The sequence below is a fragment of the Tamandua tetradactyla genome, chromosome 4 (assembly GCF_023851605.1).
Source record: "Tamandua tetradactyla isolate mTamTet1 chromosome 4, mTamTet1.pri, whole genome shotgun sequence".
NCBI classification, from domain to species: domain Eukaryota; kingdom Metazoa; phylum Chordata; class Mammalia; order Pilosa; family Myrmecophagidae; genus Tamandua; species Tamandua tetradactyla.
In genome coordinates, this window is record NC_135330.1 from 11,627,196 (window position 1) to 11,653,234 (window position 26,039).

The following is a 26,039-nucleotide window of genomic DNA, read 5'->3' on the forward strand; positions in this document are numbered from 1 at the left end:
ATTTTTTATTTCTATTTCCTTTCTGCAGTAATGAAAATGTTCTAAAATTGAACATGAGGATGGATGCACAACTAACTAATGATACTTTGAGCCAGTGATTGTATACTTCAGATGATTTGTATGGTGTGTAAGGGTAGCTCAATAAAATTGTATTAAAAAATAAAAATTAAAAAAAAAAACAAAGTTTCCTCCTTGGCATTCACTCAAACACTTGTGTGGGATAGACAAATGGGGATAATTCAGATTCCCTCAGGAAGTGAAGTACATAAAATTAATGAATTCCAAAATAAAGAAGAGGAGAATAAAACTTTATGGCAATGCAGAGGAAAAAGAAATTATTTCAATCAGTAGGAAATCATGGAAAAGGTGGCATTTGAAATGGCGCTTGAAGGATATAGATTTTGAGCTGTGGGTGAATGTGGGAGGTTTTCTAGGCTGGGGAAAAGATGGTTTTGGGAAAAAGGTAGTCATACCTACAGAGATGTATGAAAATGGGTTTGGGCTGAAATAGGAAGCAAGCGAGGGTGGCTGGGAGAAGGGGTAGGAAAGGAAACTGAAATGATTGAGTAACCAACCTTATAGAATCCTTTACTGCATCTACAATGTGGTATTAGCTTGGGCTTGAAACAGGACATTCAGGATAATAATTTTTGCAGGAAGAGGGATTGGATAAGGGTGTTGTTAGAGGAATGGGCATCATCAGGAGGGTTCCAGGCAGAAGATGAGTGCCTGAGCTTAGGCAACAGGTTGGAAAGGCCAACATGCAAATAATCAATGTACAATCCAAAAAGCTCCGAAAACCAAGAGTCTTTTCTTAAGTTGCCAAAACTTATTGGATAGAAAAAACAAAACAGAACAAAACAAAAACATTTCAAACACTTACAGCAAAATATAAAGAAATATCTTCAGGACTTTAGAGTAGACAATCGACTTTTAGATTTTACACCAAAAGCACAAGTGCCAAAAAAAGTAGATAAGTGTAACTCCTTCAAATTTAAAAATTTGTGCATCAAAGGATGTTAGCAATAAAGTGAAAAGACAACTTACAGAATGGGAGAAAATATTTGGAATCATGTATCTGGTAAGGTTAAAGCCTTATATGCAGAACTTCCACAACAAAAAAAAGAAAAAAAAAATTAAAAATGGGCCAAGGATTTGAATAGACATTTCCCCAAACATAATATGCAAATAGCCCAATAAGTATATGAAAAGATGTTCAACATCATTAGCCATTAGAGAAATGCAAATTAAAACTAAAATGGAACACAATACTCACTAAGATGGCTGTTGTGATGGTTGGCTTCTGGTGTCAGCTGGCCAAATGATTATGCCCAGTAGTCTGGTCAGGCAAACGCTGATCGACCATTGCTGCAAGGATACTTTGTGATTGGTGTATTAAATCATCGGACAGTTGCTTGCATCTGTGGCGATTACATCTGTGATCAGCTAAGGTGTATCTCCCACAAGGAGATAATCCCAATCAGTTTAAGGCTTTTAACAGAGAAGAGAGACTCTTTCACTGCTTTTTCAGCCAGTGAGCCTCTCTTTTGAAGTTCATCTAGACCCTTCATTAGAGCTGCCAACTTCACAGCCTGCCCTGGTTAAAAAGATTTTTGTTATGCATGTTTTGCCACAATTAAAATTAATTAATTAAAAAGGAAATAAATCTCAGCAAGATTTTTGTAAAGACAAGCTTATTCTAAAATTTATATGGAAAGGCATATGTCCTTATAAACATAAAAGTATCTTAAAAAGGAAGAATAAAATGTGAGTAACCACTCTATATAATATTAAAGCTTACTGTATAGCTACAGTAATTCAGGCAGTGTGATATTGGATGAGGGACAGATATATATAGATCAATGGAACCGAATAGAAAACACAGAAACAGACCCACACAATATGTCCAACTGATTTTGACCAAAGTGCAAAAGAAATTCAATGTGGGAAGGGCAGACTTTTCAGTACATGGTGCTGGAATAATTAAAAAATTTAGACCAAACAAACAATAAACAAACAAACCAAAAAAGAACTTTGGCCTAAGTCTTAAGCTTTATACAAAAATTCACTCAAAATGCATCACAGAATTAATTGTAAAGGGTAAAACAGTAAATATTTTAGAAAAATACATTGAAGAAAATTCTTTTAGGAACTTGGAATAGTTACAGAGGTCTTAGGGTTGGTATCAAAAGCATGATATATAAAAGGAAAAAATTAATAAATTGAACCACATCAAAAATTAAAAACATTTACCTGCAAAAGGAAATTGCAAGAGGAATAAAAAATAACTACAGGCTGGGAGATAATATTTGTAAACTGTATATCCCAGAAACGAATACTGTTTCAGTTACATACAAAAATCAACGTTGTAAAACTGAATAACCTAATTAGAAATGAGCCAAATTATTTCACCAAAAAGTATATTCAGGTCACAGATAAGCACATGAAAAGATGTGCAACATTATTAGACATGAAGATTAAAACCACAATGAGCTGTCATTTCACATCTATTAAAATAGCTATAATCCAAAAGAACACCACATGCTGATTTGGAAATGGAGAAACTGAATCACTTACATGTTACTGGTGGGAATGTAGAATGATACAGCCACTCTGGAAAATTGTTTGGAAGTTTCTTTAAAAGCCATTCAACTTTAACCTGCAACCTGGTAATTAAATTCATACACAAAGAAGTTGAAATTTGAGTATTTGCAGAAACCATTACATGAATGTTCATGGCAATTTTCTTCCTAATAGTCAAAAACTGGAAATAACTCTAATGTTCCTCAACACATGAATGGTTAAATTATTTAAGGTACATTCATATCACTAAATACACTTCAGTAATCATAAAAAAATAATTATTGATTTGGATGAATCTCCTGGGAATTGAGTGAATAATGCCAATCCAAAAATGATTCATTTACATAATATTTTTGACACTACAAAATTATGGACAGGATGACACATTCACAGTGCCACATGTTTTGAAAATAGGGAGAGTATTGTATGCAGTTATAAAAGGATAATTCTAGGGATTTATGGTGATTAAAATGTTTATTTTTCTTGACTGGTGATATTCACATGAATTGACACATGACATATTGCATAGAAAAAAACACAAAGACACTAGAGTATGTAACAGTATAAAACTGGTGAAAACTAAGTAAGGTCGATGAATGCTATCAGTCAACTTCTTTGCTGTGATATTGTACCATAATTATACAAGTTATTACCACCCAGGAAGTTTGGGTGAATGGTATTTGGGATATCTTTGTTTTATAAAATCTCAATGTTCTCCAAATAACATCAGAAGCTTAACATTCACCTATCATATGAACCCAGTTAGGCATGCTCCCAAGAAATAAAAGCATATGACAGCACAAACATTTGAACTGCAAGTGTCCGCCAACAAGCGACTAGATTAGCATACAATATAACAGTACTAGGCAATATAATGGAACACATTTTGATACCTACAACATGGATGAATCTCAGAATAATTATGTTGGGAGAAAGAAGTCACTCAACTTTCTCCATTTATATACAACCCTCAGAATTGTAAACTATATTAGAAGGATGGAGATTATTTCAGGTTAGTGGTTGCCTCAAGGTCACAGTTCAGGGAGGGCCAGTAGAGGATGATTATGTTGAGATAACAGGAAAACTTTTGTGCTCTGATGTATGTATTTGATATTTTGATTGTGGTGTTTTTACAGATCTATGTGATATATAAATCTTAAGTTCTTAGATGCTGTGAGAAATATCACACAGTAGGTTGGCTTAAACAACAGGGATTTATTCAATTTTTTCTCTAGTTCTCCCCCATATCTTTCTATTATTGACTTTTTGTCCACTATTGAACCATTAAAATAGTTCATGTGAAAACTTATTTATAATAGTAAATTTAATCGTTGAGATACTTGACATTATGCATCCCCTTTCAATTATATTCACCTTCAATATGGCAGCGTTACCTGTAACCCACTAATTGTTTCCTTCACTTCTATCCAGTCCCTTGAATTTTTAGATTGAAGATTTTTGGGTAGACTTTGCTCCACCTCTAGTTTTTGTGTACCTCTAGGTCTGCTATATTCTATAGTGCAACTTCTGTGATCGCCTTACCGAACTCATAATAACAAAATTGTACAGTATCTGTCCTTTTGTGACTGACTTATTTCAGTCAGCATTATGTCCTCAAGGTTCATCCATGTTGTCATACTATTTGGGACATCATTTCATCTTACTGCTGCATAATACTCCATCATATGTATAATATCACATTTTGTATATCCACTCGTGTTGATGGGCATTTGGATTGTTTCCATCTTTTGGCACTTGTGAATAGTGCTGCTACGAACGTCAGTGTGCAAATGTCTGTTTGTGTCACTGCTTTCACCTCTTCTGGGTGTAAACTGAGTATTGGTATTGCCAGTTCATAGGGCAACTCAATATTTAGATTTCTGAGGAATCACCAAAGTATCTTGTGCATGATTGTACATTCCCACCAACTGTGCATGTGTTCCTACTTCTTTACATTCTTTCAAAGATTTGTAGTTGTCTATTTTTTTAATAGTGGCCATTCTTATAGGTGTGAGGTGATATCTCATTGTCATCTTAATTTGCATTTCCTTTATAACTAAAGAAAATGGGCATCTCTTCATGTGCTTTTTACTCATCTGTATTTGCTCTTCAGAAAAGTGTTTATTCATATCCTCTGCTCATTTTATAATTGGGTTGTTTGTTCTTTTGTTGTTGAGCTGTATAATTTCCTTATGTACACAGGATATCAAGCCTTTATCCGATATATGGTTTCCAAATATTTTCTCCCATTGATTGGTTACTTTTTCAGCTTTTTAACAAAGTCATTTAAGGCACAAAAGTTCTTGATCTTAAGGAGCTCCCATTTGTCTATTTTCTCTTTTGCTGCTTGTGCTTTTAATGTAAAATTTAAGAAGCTACCTGCTATTACTAGATTTTGAAGATGTTTCCCTGCATTTTGTTCTAAAAGTTTTATGGTACTGGCTCTTCCATATAAGTCTTTAATCCATTTTGAATGAATTTTTGTATGGAGTGTAATGTAGGTGTCCTATTTCATTCTTTTGGCTACTGAGCTGATTCTTTCATGCACATTTATTGAAAAAGACTATTCTATCCAGTTTAGTGGATTTTGGGTCCTTATCAAAGATTAAATGTCCATAAATTTGGTGGTCTATCTGCACTCTCGACTCTATTCTGTTGGTCAAAGCTTCTTATCTTTGTGCCAATACCATCCTGTTTTGACTACTATGGCATTAAAGTAAGCTTTAAAGTCGGAAAATGACAATCCTCCCACTTCACTCTTCTTTTCTTAGGATATCTGTAGCTACTCAATGTCTCTTATCTTTTTTGTTTGTTTGTTTTTTGGCTTTTAAAAAGGGGAATTTAATGAGATGCTAGTTTACAGTTCTGAGGCTGAGAAAATGTTACAATTAAAGCAAGTTTATACAAATGTCCAATCTAAGGCATCCAGGAAAAGATACGTTGGTTCAAGAAGGCCGATGAAGTTCAGGGTTTCTCTCTCAAGTGAGAAGGCACATGGCAAACATGGCATCTTCTGCTAGCTTCCTCTCCTGGCTTCCTGTTTCATGAAGCTCCCCAGGAGGTGTTTTCCTTCTTCATCTCCAAAGGTCTGGCTGGTGGACTCCCTGCTTTGTGGTGCTGCATCATTCTCTGCTCTCTCTGACTCATTTTCCAAAATATTTCCTCTTTTATAGGACTTCAGAAACTAATCAAGACCTACCCAAATGGGTGGAGACATGTCGTCCCTTAATCCAGTTTAACAACCATTCTTGACTAAATCACATCAACCAGGGAGATGATCCAATCACAGTTTCAAACATACAGTATTGAATAGAGATTATTCTATCTTTATGAAATGGGATTTTTAATAAAACATGACTTTTCTTAGGGGGCATGCTTCCTTTCAAACCAGCACATGTGTGTACTGTCTTAAGGATAGAATTCTTTCACTTGCAACAGACAGACCCTAAGTTCGCAGATATAAGCCTTTTCTAACATGTATTCTTGGATTCATATAGTTATTATATACCCTTATTATAATTTTACTCAGGAATCCTTATCAAATAATATATTTTTAAAAACACTTTTTTTTTGTAAAATGTAACATATATACAAAGCAAAGAAAGCAAAAAGCAGTCTTTTTTTTTTTTTTTTTTTTGCATGGGCAGGCACTGGGAATCAAACCCAGGTCTCCAGCATGGCAGGCGAGAACTCTGCCTACTGAGGCACTTTGGCCTGCCCTACAAAAAAAGCAATCATTTTATTTTTTATTTTTTTTATTTTTATTTTTTTATTAACGGAAGACAGAAAAAAAAAAAGAAATTAACACAACATTTAGAAATCATACCGTTCTACATATGCACTCAGTAATTCTTAACATCATCACATAGATGCATGATCATCGTTTCTTAGTACATTTGCATTGGTTTAGAGGAACTAGCAAAACAACAGAAAAAGATATAAAATGTTAATATAGAGAAAAGAAATAAAAGTAGTAATAATAGTAAAAAAAAACCCTATAGCTCAGATGCAGCTTCATTCAGTGTTTTAACATGATTACTTTACAGTTAGGTATTATTGTGCTGTCCATTTTTGAGTTTTGTATCTAGTCTTGTTGCACAGTCTGTATCCCTTCCGCTCCAATTATCCATTATCTTACCTTGTTTCTAACTCCTGCTGGACTCTGTTACCAATGACATATTTCAAGTTTATTCTCGAATGTCCATGCACATCAGTGGGACCATACAGTGTTTGTCCTTTAGTTTTTGGCTGGACTCACTCAGCATAATATTCTCTAGGTCCATCCATGTTATTACATGCTTCATAAGTTTATCTTGTCTTAAAGCTGCATAATATTCCATCGTATGTATATACCACAGTTTATATAGCCATTCTTCTGTTGATGGACATTTTGGCTGTTTCCATCTCTTTGCAATTGTAAATAACGCTGCTATAAACATTGGTGTGCAAATGTCCGTTTGTGTCTTTGCCCTTAAGTCCTTTGAGTAGATACCTAGCAATGGTATTGCTGGGTCGTATGGCAATTTTATATTCAGCTTTTTGAGGAACCGCCAAACTGCCTTCCACAGTGGTTGCACCCTTTGACATTCCCACCAACAGTGGATAAGTGTGCCTCTTTATCCGCATCCTCTCCAGCACTTGTCATTTTCTGTTTTGTTGATAATGGCCATTCTGGTGGGTGTGAGATGATATCTCATTGTGGTTTTGATTTGCATTTCTCTAATGGCCAGGGACATTGAGCATCTCTTCATGTGCCTCTTGGCCATCCGTATTTCCTCTGCTGGTAGGTGTCTGTTCAAGTCTTTTTCCCATTTTGTAATTGGGTTGGCTGTCTTTTTGTTGTTGAGTTGAACAATCTCTTTATATATTCTGGATACTAGACCTTTATCTGATATGTCATTTCCAAATATTATTTCCCATTGTGCAGGCTGTCTTTCTACTTTCTTGATGAAGTTCTTTGATGCACAAAAGTGTTTAATTTTGAGGAGTTCCCATTTATTTATTTCCTTCTTCAGTGCTCTTGCTTTAGGTTTAAGGTCCATAAAACCACCTCCAGTTGTAAGATTCATAAGATATCTCCCTACATTTTCCTCTAACTGTTTTATGGTCTTAGACCTAATGTTTAGATCTTTGATCCATTTTGAGTTGACTTTTGTATAAGGTGTGAGATGCGGGTCTTCTTTCATTCTTTTACATATGGATATCCAGTTCTCTAGGCACCATTTATTGAAGAGACTGTTCTGTCCCAGGTGAATTGGCTTGACTGCCTTATCAAAGGTCAAATGTCCATAGATGAGAGGGTCTATATCTGAACACTCTATTTGATTCCATTGCTCGATATATCTATCTTTATGCCAATACCATGCTGTTTTGACCACTGTGGCTTCATAATATGCCTTAAAGTCCGGCATCGCGAGACCTCCAGCTTCGTTTTTTTTCCTCAAGATGTTGTTAGCAATTTGGGGCAACTGCCCTTCCAGATAAATTTGCTTATTGGTTTTTCTATTTCTGAAAAATAAGTTGTTGGGATTTTGATTGGTATTGCATTGAATCTGTAGATCAGTTTAGGTAGGATAAACATCTTAATTATATTTAGTCTTCCAATCCATGAACATGGTATGCCCTTCCATCTATTTAGGTCTTCTGTGATTTCTTTTAGCAGTTTTTTGTAGTTTTCTTTATATAGGTTTTTTGTCTCTTTGGTTAAATTTATTCCTAGGTATTTTATTCTTTTAGTTGTGATTGTAAATGGGATTCGTTTCTTGATTTCCCCCTCAGCTTGTTCATTACTAGTGTATAGAAAAGCTACAGATTTTTGAATGTTGATCTTGTAGCCTGCTACTTTGCTGTACTCATTTATTAGCTCTAGTAGTTTTGTTGTGGATTTTTCCGGGTTTTCGACGTATAGTATCATATCGTCTGCAAACAGTGATAGTTTTACTTCTTCCTTTCCAATTTTGATGCCTTGTATTTCTTTTTCTTGTCTAATTGCTCTGGCTAGAACCTCCAACACAATGTTGAATAATAGTGGTGATAGTGGACATCCTTGTCTTGTTCCTGATCTTAGGGGGAAAGTTTTCAAATTTTCCCCATTGAGCATGATATTAGCTGTGGGTTTTTCATATATTCCCTCTATCATTTTAAGGAAGTTCCCTTGTATTCCTATCTTTTGAAGTGTTTTCAACAGGAGAGGATGTTGAATCTTGTCAAATGCCTTCTCTGCATCAATTGAGATGATCATGTGATTTTTCTGCTTTGATTTGTTGATGTGGTGTATTACATTAATTGATTTTCTTATGTTGAACCATCCTTGCATACCTGGGATGAATCCTACTTGGTCATGATGTATAATTCTTTTAATGTGTTGTTGGATACGATTTGCTAGAATTTTATTGAGGATTTTTGCATCTATATTCATTAGAGAGATTGGTCTGTAGTTTTCTTTTTTTGTAATATCTTTGCCTGGTTTTGGTATGAGAGTTACGTTGGCTTCATAGAATGAATTAGGTAGTTTTCCCTCCACTTCGATTATTTTGAAGAGTTTGAGGAGAGTTGGTACTAATTCTTTCTGGAATGTTTGATAGAATTCACATGTGAAGCTGTCTGGTCCTGGACTTTTCTTTTTAGGGAGCTTTTGAATGACTAATTCAATCTCTTTTCTTGTGATTGGTTTGTTGAGGTCATCTATTTCTTCTTGAGTCAAAGTTGGTTGTTCATGTCTTTCCAGGAACCCGTCCATTTCCTCTAAATTGTTGTATTTATTAGTGTAAAGTTATTCATCGTATCCTGTTATTACCTCCTTTATTTCTGTGAGGTCAGTAGTTACGTCTCCTCTTCCATTTCTGATCTTATTTATTTGCATCCTCTCTCTTCTTCTTTTTGTCAATCTTGCTAAGGGCCCATCAATCTTATTGATTTTCTCATAGAACCAACTTCTGGTCTTATTGATTTTCTCTATTGTTTTCATGTTTTCAATTTCATTTATTTCTGCTCTAACCTTTGTTATTTCTTTCCTTTTGCTTGCTTTGGGATTAGTTTGCTGTTCTTTCTCCAGTTCTTCCAAGTGGACAGTTAATTCCTGCATTTTTGCCTTTTCTTCTTTTCTGATATAGGCATTTAGGGCAATAAATTTCCCTCTTAGCACTGCCTTTGCTGCGTCCCATAAGTTTTGATATGTTGTGTTTTCATTTTCATTCGTCTCGAGGTATTTACTAATTTCTCTTGCAATTTCTTCTTTGACCCACTTGTTGTTTAAGAGAGTGTTGTTGAGCCTCCATGTATTTGTGAATTTTCTGGCACTCCATCTATTATTGATTTCCAACTTCATTCCTTTATGATCTGAGAAAGTGTTGTGTATGATTTCAATCTTTTTAAATTTGTTAAGACTTGCTTTGTGACCCAGCATATGGTCTATCTTTGAGAATGATCCATGAGCACTTGAGAAAAAGGTGTATCCTGCTGTTGTGGGATGTAATGTCCTATAAATGTCTGTTAAGTCTAGCTCATTTATAGTAATATTCAGATTCTCTATTTCTTTATTGATCCTCTGTCTAGATGTTCTGTCCATTGATGAGAGTGGTGAATTGAAGTCTCCAACTATTGTGGTATATGTGTCTATTTCCCTTTTCAGTGTTTGCAGTGTATTCCTCACGTATTTTGGGGCATTCTGGTTCGGTGCGTAAATATTTATGATTGTTATGTCTTCTTGTTTAATTGTTCCTTTTCTTAGTAGTGTCCTTCTTTGTCTTTTTTAACTGTTTTACATTTGAAGTCTAATTTGTTGGATATTAGTATAACCACTCCTGCTCTTTTCTGGTTGTTATTTGCATGAAATATCTTTTCCCAACTTTTCACTTTCAACCTATGTTTATCTTTGGGTCTAAGATGTGTTTCCTGTAGACAGCATATAGAAGGATCCTGTTTTTTAATCCATTCTGCCAGTCTATGTCTTTTGATTGGGGAATTCAGTCCATTAACATTTAGAGTTATTACTATTTGGATAATATTTTCCTCTACCATTTTGCCTTTTATATTATATATATCATATCTGACTTTCCTTCTTTCTACACTCTTCTCCATGTCTCTCTCTTCTGTCTTTTTGTATCTGACTCTAATGCTCCCTTTAGTATTTCTTGCAGAGCTGGTCTCTTGGTCACAAATTCTCTCAGTGACTTTTTGTCTGAGAATGTTTTAATTTCTCCCTCATTTTTGAAGGATAATTTTGCTGGATATAGGAGTCTTGGTTGGCAGTTTTTCTCTTTTAGTAACTTAAATATATCATCCCACTGTCTTCTAGCTTCCATGGTTTCTGCTGAGAAATCTACACATAATCTAATTGGGTTTCCCTTGTATGTGATGGATTGTTTTTCTCTTGCTGCTTTCAAGATCCTCTCTTTCTCTTTGACCTCTGACATTCTAACTAATAAGTGTCTTGGGGAATGCCTATTTGGGTCTAACCTCTTTTGGGTGCACTGCACTTCTTAGATCTATAATTTTAGGTCTTTCATAAGAGTTGGGAAATTTTCAGTGATAATTTCTTCCATTAGTTTTTCTCCTCCTTTTCCCTTCTCTTCTCCTTCTGGAACACCCACAACACATATATTTGTGTGGTTCATATTGTCCTTGAGTTCCCTGATACCCTGTTCGAATTTTTCCATTCTTTTCCCGATAGTTTCTGTTTGTTTTTGGAATTCAGATGTTCCATCCTCCAAATCACTAATTCTATCTTCTGTCTCTTTAAATCTATCATTGTAGTTATCCATTGTTTTTTCCATCTTTTCTACTTTATCCTTCACTTTCATAAGCTCTGTGATTTGTTTTTTCAGTTTTCTATTTCTTCTTTATGTTCAGCCCATGTCTTCTTCATGTCCTCCCTCAATTTATCAATTTCGTTTTTGAAGAGGTTTTCCATTTCTGTTCGTATATTCAGCATTAGTTGTTTCAGCTCCTGTATCTCATTTGAACTATTGGTTTGTTCCTTTGACTGGGCCATATTTTCAATTTTCTGAGCATGATCCATTATCTTCTGCTGGTGTCTGGGCATTTAGTCAGATTTCCCTGGGTGTTGGACCCCACAGGTTGAAAAATTTTTCTGTGAAATCTCTGGGTTCTGTTTTTCTTATCCTGCCCAGTAGGTGACGCTCATGGCACACATTTGTCTACAGGCTCCACCATTAAAAGTTGCTGTGGGTCCTTTAACTCTGGAAAACTCTCGCTGTAGGGGAGGTTTGGCAGCCAAAGCGTCTTGGAAGAGTGCCAGCTGGCCCGGGGGTCCGAACACAGGGAGGGTCACCGGCCGCCGCAGCACGGGAGAGCGCCCGACCGAATTTCCTAGTTGGCCCGGGGCGCCAAGCGTGGCGGAAGGGCGCCAGCTGTGCAGCCTGGGAGAGTGCACTGTTCCCAGCTGGACCGGGGAGTCACGTGTTTGGAAGGGACCCCCTGGTCACCGTTCTCCGCAGTCTGGGGATTTTCGACCCAACTCTCTCAGTTGGTGCAGGGGGCCTCGCGTGGTGGGAGCACCAGCCGCCGCGGCCCAAGGGGACCGCCTGCCCAATTCTGCCAGCTGGCCTGGGAAGGAGGAAGGGAGGGACTCCAGCCGCTTGCCGTCCCGCCCAGGAAAACCCATGCCCTTCAGTGATCTCACCGGAGCTGGTTCTCCCAGACAGTCAGCCATTCCAGGATGGGGTACGCCGTCCCTTTGATCTCCGTCGTGGCTCCGGGAGCTGCTCTGTATTGTCTCCACTCCCCCAGTAGCTGTTCTGGAGGAAGAAAGGTGAGGGTGGCAAGGCTGTCGAGGCTGGTGGCGGAGGAGCCGGTGAAGGCGGAAGAGGGCACCGTGGTGGTTGGAGAGCCGCCAGAGCAGGAGGGGATGTCTCTTATCTTTCATATAAATTTGATAATCAGCTTTTTCAAGTCTTTAAATAGGTTGTTGGGATTTTGATTGGCATTGCTTTGAATCTGTAGATCAGTTTGGGTAGAACTGATATCTCAATGACATTCCATCCTTCCTATCCATGAGCATGGAATGTTCTTCCATATACTTAAGTCATTGTTATTTCTTTTAGCAATTTTTTTGGGTAATTTTATGTGTATAAGTCCGTGACATCTGTGGTTCGGCTTATTCCTGGATACCTGATTCTTCCCCTCACTATTTTGAAAGGAATTTTTTCCTTAATTGTCACCTCAGAGAGGTCATTGCTTGTATATAGAAACAGTATTGATTTTTGTACATTTTTCTTGAATCCTTCCACTCTGCTGAATTTATTAGCTCAACTAGCTTTGCCACATGTTTTTCCGGGATTTCTAAGCATAGGATCATGTTATCTGCCAATAATGAAAGCTTTACTTCTTCCTTTCCTATTTGTATGCCTTTTATTTCTCTCTCCTCTCTACTCACTCCAGCTGGGACTATCATATTGAATAATAATGGTGATAATGGGCATCCATGTCTCATTCCCAATCTTAGGGAAATGCTTTGTTTCTCATCATTAAGTATCATGCTGGCTATGTTTTTTTTTTTGTTTTCATATATGTCCTGTATGATATTCAGACAATTTCCTTCAATTCCTAACTTTTGAAGTGTTTTTATCAGGAAAAGATGCTGGATTTCGTCAAATGTTTATTCAACATCAATCGATATGATCATGTGATTTTCCCCTTTTGATTTGTTAATGTCCTGTGCTACATTGATTGATTTTCTTATGTTGAACCACCCTTGTATTGCTGTTATAAATCCAACTTGGTCATGATGTATAATTCCTTTAATGTGTCACTAGGGTTGATTTACCAGTACTTCGTTAAGAATTTTTGTATCTGTGCTAGTTGGCAGGCTGCCAGATTGCAATGTATCAGAACTGGAACAGCTTTTAAAAGGGGGAACTAAAGAACTTACAAATTTACAGTTCTAAGCCTACAAAATAGTCCAAGCTAAGGCATCCAAGGAAAGATACTTAAATTCAAGGCAGGCTGATGGGTCAGGAACACCTCTGCCAGCTGGGCAGTCAAGTGGCTGGCATCTGCTGGTCCCTTGCTCCTAAGTTTCATTGCTTTCAGCCTCTGTTCCCATGGGGGTTCCCTATTTTGCTTCTCCATGGTTGGCTTTCATCTCTTAACCTCCCTTGCCTCTTTCCAGGTTCTGCCTTGCTTAATATCTCATGGCAACGTCTGCTGGATTTTAAATCTCCAAATATCCATGTCTTAGTTCTCCAAGTGTCCCATACTATGTCAGTTTCTGTCGGTTCTGAGGCTTCTTCTCCAAAATGTTTCCTCTTTAAGGGATTCCAGTAAACTAATCAAGACCCACCTGGAATGGGTGGAGTCAAATGTCCATCTAATTAAAAGGTCACACCCACAATTGGGTGCATCACAGCTCCATGTAGATGATCTAATCAAAAGATTCCAACCTAAAGTATTGACACAAGATTAAAAGAAATGGCTGCTTTCACAAGATTGAATCAAGATTAAAACATGGCTTTACTGGGGTACATAATGTTTCAAACCAGCACAGCATCCATGTTCATTAGGAAGATTGGTCTGTAGTTTTGCTTTCTTGTATCATCTTTATCCGATTTTGGTACCAGGGTGATGTTAGCTTCATAAAATGAGTTAGGTAGCATTCCTTTTTCCTCAATTTTTTTGAAGCTTTTGAGCAGGATGGTGTTCTTTTTGGAATGTTTGGTAAAACTCAACTGTGAAGCCACCTGGTCCTGGACTTTTTTTCGTGGGAGGATTTTTGATGACTAATTGAATCTCTTTACTTGTAATTGGTTTGTTGTGATCTTCTATTTCTTCGTGAGCCAGTATAGGTAATTCATGTGTTTCTAGAAATTTGTCCATTTAACTAAATTGTCTAGTTTGTTGGCATGTAGTTGTTCATAATATTCTCTTATGATTTTTACAGATTTTTCAAGTTTTCATAATCTGTGTTAATGGGGTCCCCCTCATTTCTGATTTTGTTTATTTGAATCCTTTCTGTTTTTTTCTTTGTTAGTCTTGCTCGGGGTCCATTAATTTTACTGATTTTCTCAAAGAACCAACTTTTGTTTTTGTTGATTCTTTCTATAGTTTCGTTGTTCCCCAGTTTGTCTATTTCTGCTTTCATCTTCATTATTCCTCTTCTTTTATTTGCTTTGGAGTTCATTTGTTGTTCTTTCAGTTGTCCAGGTGAGCAGTTAACTTCTCCAATTTTGCTTGTTTTTTGTTACTTTTCTTTCTTTCTTTCTTTTTTTTTTTTTAGGCGTAGGCAGGCACTGAGAACTGAACCCTGGTCTCCGGCATGGCAAGCTAGAACTCTGCCTGCTGAGCCAACTGTGGCCCGCCCTCGGTTTTTTTTAATATAGGCATTCAGTGCATTTTGCCTCATCCCATAGTTTTGATATGCTGTATTTCATTATCATTCATCTCCAGATATTTACTGATTTCTCTAGCAATTTCTTCCTTGACCCTCTGATTATTTAAGAGCTTGTTGTTTAATCTCCATGTCTTTGTGAAAGCTCTAGTTCTTTGGTGATTATTAATTTATACCTATATTCCATTGTGAGGAGAGAAAGTGTTTTGGGTAATTTCAAGCCTATTAAATTTAGAAAGAGTCAGTTTATGTCCCAGCATCTGATCTATCCTGGAGTACATCCCACGTGTCTAGAGAAGACTGTACATCCTGGTGTTTTGGGGTGTACTGATCTACATATGCCTATTAGATCTAATTCATTTACACCATTGTTTAAGTTCTCTATTTCCTTGTTGATCCTCTCTGTGGTTGTTCTATCTATAGAAGAGAGTGGTGTATTGAAGTCTCCCACTATTACTGTTCAAATGTCTATAGCTCCTTTCAATTTTTTGAGGGTTTGCCTCATGTGCTTTGGAGCTCCTTGACTGGGAGCATACATATTTATGATTATTATTTCCTCTGGTGAATCATCCCTTTTATTAGTATGTTGTGTCCTTCTTTGCCTCTTATGATGTCTTTACATTTAAAGTCTATTTTGTTTGTTATTAATATAGTTACTCCTGCTTTCTTTTGGTTTCGGCTTACACAGAAGATCTTTCACCATCCTTTCACTTTCAGTCCAAGTGTGTCCTTGAGTCTAAGATGTGTCTCTTATAAACAACATGTAGATGGATTATGTTTCTAATACATTCTGCCAACATATCTATTAATTGGTGGCTTTAGGCCATTAACATTCAAAGTAATTACTGTAGAAGCATTTCTCAACTTTACCATCTTATCCTTTAGTTTTTTGGTCAAATCTGTAGATCCTTTTCCTTTTCTTTCTATCCTTTAAATTACTATTACTTATGTTCTTCAATTCTATGCTCTCTTACAGGTCTCTCTCTCTTCTGTCTTTTTTTAAAAAAAATTCCAACTGACTGGACTCCCTTTAGTATTTTTTGTAAGGTAGGTCTCTTGTTGATGAGTTCTTCCAATCTTTGTTTGTCTTTGAAGATTTTGATCTCTTCTTCAATTTTGAAGGATAACTTAGCTGGATAAAGAATTCTTGGCTGAAAGCTTTCTTATTCAGAATCTTCTATATATCATACCACTGCTTTCTTGCTTCCATGGTGCCTCTTGACTAGTCTGGTCAGCCTTATGTGTTTTCTCTTGTATGTAGATTACTTTTCTCATGCCACTTTCAAGATTTTCTGTTTCTCTTCAACATTTGACAGTTTGATTAGTATATGTCTTGGAGTAGGTCTGTTTGGATTCATTCTATTTGGAGTTTGTTGGGCCTCTTTGATTTGCATACTTGTGTCTTTTGTAAGAGTTGGGAAGTTTTCTCTACTATATCTTCAACTAACTTTCCCAACCCTTTTCTCTTCTCTATTCTTTCAGGTACAGCAGTGATTCTTATATGTGTGTGTCTCTTGTTGTCTATTATTTTCTTAAGATCCAGCTGCATTTTTTCCATCTTTCTTGCCTGTTGTTCTTTTGTGCATTTTAGTTCAATTGTTCTGTTTTCTATTTCACTTATTCCTCCTTCTGGTTCTTTCAATTTTCTGTCATGTGTCTCTTGTATATTTCTAATTTGTTCTACTGTATCTTTCATTTCTGTGTGATTTGCCATGTTTTAATTTAATCTCCTGAATTCTTATTAATGCTCTTCTAGTGTCTTCCTGATATCCATTCTTTCTTTATAAATATCCTTGAGTAGTTGTTCCATGTTCTATGTCCCCTTTGGAGTTTTGATATGGTTGTTGGGTGAGGCCATTTCTGGTTGGATCTTCACATGCTTTATGAGTTTCTGTTGTATTCAGGGCATCTGATTATCTTAATAAGGTTATTTTGCAAGTTGGTTTCTTTCATTCTTCTGAAGGTTTGTATTTACTTGGATTTGCATTAAGGTTTCCTTTTGCACTTGGTTTGTCGGTAATTCCTCACCAGGTCCATATCTCATGTAGGGGTACAATTTTTGTTGAGGGTCTATTAAAAACTAATCTGAGATGCACAGGTACTTCAGTGGCAAAACGCCCTCCCACCACAAGCTTGATTCCTGACTTGTGTACCCTCCTAAAAAAAACCTAAGGAAATAATAATAATAAAATAAAAACATTAATAAGTATAAAAATATAATATAAATATATAATAATATGAAAATTACATATTTTATTTTATTATAAATAAAGAATTTATAATTCTGTGATAAACATAAACAATTTATAATATGGTTATAAATATAAATATTGTTATTGGCTCCCTGTACTCCAATAGCAAAAAATCACATTTCACTAGTATTAGGCCTCAAAATCAGAAGGAGACACTCCAAGACATATTGGGTATGAACTCAGACCCGTGCCCACAGAAGGGAAAGAAACGTAAAAATTAAAAAAATTAAGGAAAAAGTAATTAAGTGGAATAAAGTAAAATAGAATAAAATCTTAAAAAATAAGAAATAAATAAAAATGCAAATATAAAATATATATATGAATAAAAATAAAATAAATAAGAATAACAGTAATACTACTAATAAAGAATATATATAAATATACATATATGTATTTTAAACATATATTGAGGAGAAAAGGCAAAAGAAAAAAGAGAGTAAAACCTAAGGAGATAGGAGTGTGTGTGCCTGAACTTACCAAGTCTCTCAGCAGGTGGCGCTCCGGAGGGACCTCCTCTCCTCTGCAAGTACCGGCTGACCTGCTGGCTTGGGCGGCTGTGTGGTTGGTCCAGGAACCCGGGATAGCAGGCAGGCAGCCAATCCACAGTACTGCGTCCAATGGGACGGCTACTTGGGGTGCCCAATCCCGACAGCTTCAGCATCCTGGGGCGAGCTCTTCCGGGCAGAGAGCCCGCGCACCTCCGGTGTCTCCGTGGGCGCTGCGGGCTGTGGATCTGCCCCGGGATTCCTCCCCCGCCATCAGCTGGGGCGGGCTGGAACTCCCTCCGAGCTGTACCTCTCTGCGTGCCTCCGCGAGTCCCGGGTGGGGGTTCTCTGCCAGTGTGACCCACCCAGCTCTCCCTAGCCCAATCCCCAGCCTTCTATGCCCCCAACCCCATAGCACATAACTTTGTACTATCCATTTCTGGATTCCAGTCAATCCAGTAGAACTTTCTTACTCCTTCAGCATCAACTACCCAAACTCTATCCTCTTGCTACCTTCTGATAACATGTGTTCTCAATTTTTACTCTCATAGTTTGTCCATGATAGTTTCTGTAAGTGACACCATACAGCATTTGTCTTTTTGTTTCTGGTTCATTTCACTCAACATAATGTCCACAAGTTTCACTCATGTTTTTAAATGTTTCATGACTTTATTCTGTCTTACACTTGCATACTATTCCATTGCGTGTATATACCACAGTTTATCCACGTGTCTGTTGATGGACATTTGGACTGTTTCCATCTGTTGGCAACGGTGAATAATTCTGCTATAAACACCAGTTTAGATTATATCCACTGAGATGTGGCACACCCAATTCTGGGTATTAACCTCTGACTAGAGGGAGATGAAACTCCACCCATTCCAGGTGGGTCTTTATTTGTTTACTGGAATCCTTTAAAAAGGAAACATTTTAGAAATAGTCCTGAGAGACTCAAGAGCCACACAGCCAGTGAGCTTTGGTGATGAAGAAAGAAAACGCCCTGGGGGTAGCTTCATGAACCAAAAAGCCTGGAGAGAAAGCTAGCAGATGTCGCCATGCTCGCCATGTGCCTTTCCACTTGAGAGAGATATCATCAGGCTCCTTTAACCAAGGTAACTTTCCCTGACACCTCAGATTGTACATTTTTATAACCTTGCTTTAATTTGGATGCTTTCATGGCCTTAGAACATGTAAACATGCAACTCAATAATTTCCCCTTTTACAAGCTGTTCTGTTTCTGACTTATTGCATTCCCAAGCTTGCAAGCTAGAACAAGCTGTATCTCACAAGCTTTCATCTGTTATCTTTTCATTTCCTCCAGTTCAAATATATACTTTTTTCTAATTGACATTTTGTGACAGTTTGTATCTATGTTTTCTACAGGAAAATATGTTCCTGAATTAATCCATTCTTGTGTGTATGGAACCATTGTAAATTGGACCGTTTGATGAGATTATTTCAGCTAGGGTGTGGCCCATTTCAACCAGGATGGGTCTTAATTCTGTTATTGGAGTCCTTTATAAGCTTAATGAAATTCAGACTGAGAAAGCCACTGAAGAAGAAAGGAAAATGAACATAAAGAAAGAAGAGATCCCGCCTTGCCATGTGAAAAGCTGAGGCTCAAGGATGACCAACAGCCAGCCCCAGAATATCAGTCTTCAGGAAGAAAACAACTATTTGGTGATGCCTTGATTTGGAATTTCTTTTGGCCTCAAAACATTGAGATAATAAATTTCTCTTGCTTAATCTATTTCATAATATTTCCCCTGACCACTCAGGAAACTACAGATTTTGTTACCAGCAAAGTAGCACTCTGCTATTGTAAAAACCAAAACTATGGACATGGTTTTGAAATTGGGCAATGGGTAGACCCTGGAAGAATTGTGATATTCTTGATAGAAAAAGCATAAATTTCTTTGAAGTGAATGTGGAAATATAGACACTTCAGTACTTTTGATGAGGCCTTATAAGGAAATGATGAATATGTTATCAGAAACTTGAGGAAAGGTGGCCCTAGTTGTAAAGTGGCAGAGAACTTGGCAAAATTGAGTTCTGATATTGGATGGAAGGCAGAATTTGAAAGCAATGAGCTTGGGTATTAAACTAAGAAATTTCCAAGCATCATGTGGAAAGTGCAGCCTGGTTTCTCCCTAAAGAATATGTAGTGAAATAAAAGAGGAAAGGCATAAGTTGAGAAATGAATTCCTAGGCACAAAGATTCCAGAAATTGATGGTTTGGACCCCTGTGAGCTGCATGCAGAGCCAACCAGTTTTTTTTTTTTTTTTTGTGATATTTGCATGAGTGGAAACATTTCCAATCTGGACTGAAAGGGTCAGGGGAGGGATAAATTAAATGGAGAATGAGTCCAAGAACCACGGAAGCTGAGGACTAGACTGAAGAGATCTCTTTGGGCCAAGAGAGCAAGACCATTCATTTGTGTGGAAAAGGCAAGTCTGGCCTGGTGCTTGATGAGTGTGGACCTTCCACCGCGGTGGTCAAGGAGAGTTCTGCCTCCCTAGTGCTCATATAGGGTGGGGACTGTGCCCCATGGTTTACAGAGTCAGTGGTCACCCATTGTGTACTTGGACAGGATACAACTTTCACCCCAGTGTTTGGGGAGAGCACATCCACTGAAAAAGTGCTTGGCGGAGGTGGGCCTGCCATTCCAACAGGCCCAAAGTACAAACTACCAATTCATAAATGATTTTCAGACTTTGCAATTGAATGGAGTTTGATCTACTGTGTTTTAGAATTGTATGGGACCCATGACCCCTATTTTCCTTCCAGTATCTCTCTATGGGAATGGAAATGTTTGTCCTAAGCATGCCCTTCCATTGTATTAGAAGCAGATAACTTCATGTCTAAGTTTCACAACCCACAGACTGAGGGGAATTGTGCCCCAGAAATAACTATCCCCACAACTGATTTTGATGAGACTTTGCACATAGCATTGTTACTAAAATGCCTTAAGACGTTTGAGATACTGTGAAAGCATGTCTGTTTAGGATTTAGAAAAAACACATCCTTTGGGGTTCATATGATGGAGTGTGGTCTTTTGGAGTAATACACATCCCAGAAAAACATGTTCTTAAACTTAATTTATTCTTGAGGCTGTTAACCCATTATGAGCAGGAACTTTTCATGAGGTTACTTTACTTAAGGTTGGCCCATCTCAACTGGGATGAGTCTTAATGCTAATACTGGAGTCTTTTATTTTTGTCTGCTACAGCTGCTCACTACAATATACCAGAAATAATAAATCTATTTTTTTCAATAGGGATTTATTAGTTTTCAAATTTATAGTTCTAAGGCCATGAAAATGTCTAAGTCAATAGTAAGATGTCTTATCTGAGGAATGCCTGCTGGAATCCAAGGTTCCTCAATCACATGGGAAGCCACATGGCAATGTCTGCTGTTCCTTCCCTCCAAAATGTCTCTGGGCTTCTACATGTTGATCCTTAGTTATTTCTCCCAGGGCATTTCTGCATCAACTTCTCTGAGCTCTCTCTTTCTCTATAAGCTCTTTTAGAGAACTCCAATAAATGCTTAAGCCCCACCTTGAATTGGGTTGGTCACATCTCCATGGAAACAACCTCATCAAAAGATCTGACCCGCAGTAGGTCTGCCTCCACAAAGATGGATTAAAAGAAGATGGCCTTTTCTGAGTTATATAACAGTTTAAAAACAGTAAACTTTATAAGCAGAATGAAATTCAGACATAAAGAGAGAGCCATAGAGAGCACATCAAGAAACCGAACACTGACCAAACCTAAAAGAGACAGGAGAGACAAGGAAATATTTCAGTTTGCCTTGGCATATGACAAACTAAGGAGCAAGGATCACCAGCAGTCAGCTCCAGAACAGGGAAGAAAGTATTGCCCTGATGACATCTTTTTTTGTTGTTGTTGTACAATCAATGCTTCACAGTATCATCATAAACTTGTGTATTCATCATTATAACAGATTCTGGGACATTTTCATTACTCCAAAAACTATAAAAATGAGAATATATAAAAAAATAAAAGTAGAAAAGAATACTCAACATATCCCATGCATCCGACATTCTCCTTTATTTGTTTATTTATTTATGTATTTTTGTCATTTTTTAAAATTTACACTCTCCATACACTTTATAAACGGAATGTCAGTCACAAGGTTTGCAAGCTCACATATGCATAACTTGAAAGTTCCATAGTTATTCAACTTGATGACATCTTTAAGTGGACTACCCTTTAGCTTCCAGACCATGAATTAATAGATTCCCATTGTTTACTCTGACCCATTTCATTGCTATTTGCTATTTGCTTGAGCATCCCAAGAAACTAAATCACGTAGGCGTTCTTATTTGATTTATGGCATTTGTGAAGTATTTCCTGACTTCAACATGTATGGATATTTTCCACCTCCCAGTGAATTACTGGTTTCTAGTTGAAGAATGGATAATAAGTAGGTAAGTAGCAATACCTGTTCCTGCTACCCTAACAGCATCAGGTATTGCCTATGCAGGTGAATTCATCCAAATTTGGGTTTAGGGACATGAGTATAGACTTGATGTCATATCATCTCCACCCACCGTAAGTGGAAAACTGTGAGTAATTATTTCCCAGATCCCATGCCTTCCCTAGCTTGAATAACCAGTTCTCAAGAACAAAATCAAAGTAGAAGAAACACACTTGCCACTGAAGTAAACCACAAAAAATGGGTCAAGAGGAAAACACAGATAATGGCTATTGGAAACTTTCACCAATTGTTGTACATAATATTTTTCATCCATTATCTCATTTCTCTTCTTTACAGTCTCATAAATAATGATATTCAGAAATTACTTCAATACTTTAGATATACATTTTATATACACCAAAACTTCAATGAAGTATGAGGGAGTATGAATTGACTAATAGGAGAACAGAGAAAAGTATCCCTGAAATTCCCTAGGATTGTATATGTAAATTTGCAATAAGATAACTTTCTATGCTTCTGTGATATAACCTCCAAGTGTTCCCAAATTTTCTTATTGGCTATATAAATAATTACTGTTGTGTCTATCTGGTTTCTTTCTTAAAACTTTTGTGTCCTTTCAAAAATATCTGAAAGCATGTTTCATTATGAAATCCTTCCATATCATGACTTAGTTCTCTAACATTTACTGTAGAGTAGATTTATCTTAGAAAAAATAGGGATTATGACCAGCCCTCATCCATGGATTCCAATAGGCTTGACCAAGTAGGCAAAAATGTCTCATATATTCTTTTGAATCTAACTTCCAAGATATCTTGCATATGCAGAGTTGGTCTCTGACATTCAGTGGGAGGCCACAATCATGAACTGAGCATTTCTAAAAATACTTAGTAAACAATATTGCATGAGCCTTTAAAAATCAGCTCAATACAGAAATACACAAATAGATAGTTGGTGGATACCACATGGTGTCATTCATATCAGAAATGGATTGTCTCCTGAGATATGCAACCCAGTGCTTCGTAATCTTTCCTAGACCAATTCCTCAAACTTAACATTTAAACATTTTCTCTGTGCAATGGTCATATGTGTTTTTATTTCCTTCCACAGTCTTTCTTTTCCAACCCCGTGAATTATCCTGGATACCTAGATTTGATTGGCAGAAGCCTCACATCAGCAGGGATACTATTCTCCTGACAGTGGAAAGTAGAAGTTTTGGACTACTTCCTTAACATGCTAAGGAAATGCTTGTGTTGGCTGAGGTCCCAGACTCAGTCACTTGTATCCCCATATTGAACCTCTGGTAAAAGGCAAATGGTGTAGGCTTCCCTAGAGGTCATAGGGTAAATGAGAAACTGGCTCCTGGGGACAATCCAGCATCTATTAAACCAGCATTATCAAACAATGATTATTTCTCTAAAACAACAACCTTTCCCAGCAGCTTTCTGAGAGCATTCTTCATGTCCTTATTCCTGAGGGTGAAAATGAGAGGGCTGAGGAAAGGAGTAAGGACAGTGTAAGGGATAGCTATGAGTGTGTCATCTCCTCCCGAGGCTTCTGGCTTCAGATAAACAATAGATGCAAAACCAAAATGGATGATGACCACTGTGAGGTGAGAGGCACAGGTGGAAAAGGCCTTCCGCTTGCCCTCAGCTGAAGGGATCCTGAGGACAGTGGAAAGAATGAAGATGTAAGTGAGGATGATGAGCATAAAGGTACCCAGCAAACCTGACACTGAGATCACTGTTACAATGAGTTTTGTGAAGTCACTGTCTAGACAGGACAACTTCACAACTGCCCGCATATGGCATAAAAAGTGTTTCACAAGGTTAGGGTTACAGAAAAAACCTCTGAATATCAGTGAAGTCTCTACCAGAGAGACAAAGAAGCCTGCAGCCCAAGCAGAGGCCACAAGCTGTCCACATGCCATGTTGGTCATGAGCAAAGGATACCTAAGAGGGTTGCAGATGGCCAGGAACCGATCATACCCCATCAACGTGAGAATGGCACAGTTGGTGCCACCAAGTCCCAAGAAGAAACACATCTGCAAGCCACAACCTACAACTGAAATGCTTCTGTCCTTGGCCAGAAGATCTGCCAGCATCTTGGGAATGATGGTCATAGTGTAGCAGGTCTCAGAGAATGAGAGTGCGCTGAGAAAGAGGTACATAGGGGTGTGGAGGGCTCTGTCCACCCAAGTTAGACCCATGATGGCCACATTACCCATGAGGGTGAAAAGGTAGAGGCAAAGGAAGACCACAAAGATGAATGTCTGTATATCTGGATAAACAGAAAAGCCAACAAGGATGAATTCCTTCAGGATTGTCCGGTTGATCCACATTGTTTGAATGTCTGAAATCTGAAAGTAACAACAGATGAGTATTTCTAGAGTTATAAAATCACCAATTGCTGTTTGAATAAGACAAGAGAAACGAATGTCCAAATACCAGGCTTGTTTTTTTTTTTTTTCATTTAGTTTCACAAAGCATCATGTTTATATAGGTCACATCTTTTCTCATTCATTTGTTTATTCAGCAACCAATTACTAATCACCGAATATATATCATGAAGGCCTGCTCTGGCCAATATTTTAAATGATTTTTTGGCTTATTATTATACAATATAGGAAATATACCTGAGTTGAGGTCTAGATAAATGAGATTCTGTTACATTAAGTAAGCCAGATATATCTCAGTTCCTGAACACTGGAAAACTATGGAGTCGGGATTCAACACAGCAACTTTCCCACAGAGCACAGTTTGGGTGATGTTCAGTGTTAATTTCCTAGTCATTTTAATACTCAGTTGGGACAAAGGATTACAATTGTTGGAGCTGCCCAAAGCAACTACTTTTCTGAGAGAAGACATTAAGTTCCTGAAATATTAAAGGAATGTAAAGAAGAATGCACTCCATTACTTCTACTTTCAGAGTTAGGAAGAATAATGTAATACCTCTGCAAACTCAGAACTAATACCGATTAGGGTGTGTGGATGATGGCACCAGCACATTTATGCAAGCATAGTGAAGACAGCAATTGACATTTTGCACATTTTTTCAATTCCAAGCTCGTTGTACTATAAACTGAGTGCTTCAAAAATTCTACATCTGATTTAATCTTCATCATCTTATGGCTTATACAATTACTCTGTTCCTTGTTCTTATGTTTAACACATTCAATCAGGCACATATGACATTGAGCTGTTGTGCACTGCCTCACATGCCAAGATATAACATAACTTGTATGAATACTTTTCTACATTTTTGCCATAGTTTTTCAAATGTTTGTTAATTTTGTGTTTCACAGCATGACTGAGAATTACATAGGACTGCCAAGAAGTATGTAGACTATCTTTGATTGTTTTACTTATTTTAGAAATAAGATAATTATATTTGAAAGTAGTACCACACTGCTTTGACTTTAGTTTTATAGTCTTTCCATTTGTTAAAGTTTTCTCCTTGAAGAAAGAGACTATGGTGTCAGATATTTCTGTTTCCCAGTGCAGCAATGCACAGTACTGGAAGAAGGTAAAAATGCCCAATAAATATTGGGTGGATGAGTAATCATAAAAAATAATGCTTACTCTATAAACTATTTGTATTTTACTTTGTTATTCAGCACTGCAGAGCATGTGATACTTGGGTGTTAGAGATCGATAGCTTTTGCACTCTAATTAGTTTGGGTTCTGGCTGAAATTAAGCATTCCCACAGCTGAATCTAACTCGTCGCTGGGAGCCAGAAGCAGAAGGGAGGAAATGCTCTAAGTTATAAATGGTTTCATGAATAATTCAAAATGTATATGGGCTTTACCTCATAAGTCCACTTAGAATATTTTGGCTTCTTAGATCTGATAGGTGAGATCCTGATTAATATCCAAATACTTCTGACCTAATTTTTCTTTTTGTATCAACCCATC

The 26,039-nt window shown here is 37.2% G+C and overlaps 2 protein-coding genes across 2 annotated transcripts in view; both read right to left on the bottom strand.

Annotated features, from left to right (window-relative positions):
- LOC143680156 (olfactory receptor 10X1-like) overlaps window positions 1–17,842 on the bottom strand; it is a 29,454-nt gene extending 11,612 nt beyond the window's left edge. Inside the window, exon 1 of the mRNA XM_077156769.1 lies at window positions 17,659–17,842. Coding sequence (XP_077012884.1) covers window positions 17,659–17,842 — 184 coding nt within the window. The remainder of the gene's footprint in view (window positions 1–17,658) is intronic.
- A 5,691-nt stretch (window positions 17,843–23,533) lies between these two features.
- LOC143678774 (olfactory receptor 10X1-like) lies at window positions 23,534–24,466 on the bottom strand. Its single transcript, XM_077155711.1, has one exon. It carries the CDS (start codon window positions 24,464–24,466, stop codon window positions 23,534–23,536), a length of 933 nt encoding a protein of 310 aa, XP_077011826.1.
- Between the last annotated feature and the right edge of the window lie 1,573 nt (window positions 24,467–26,039).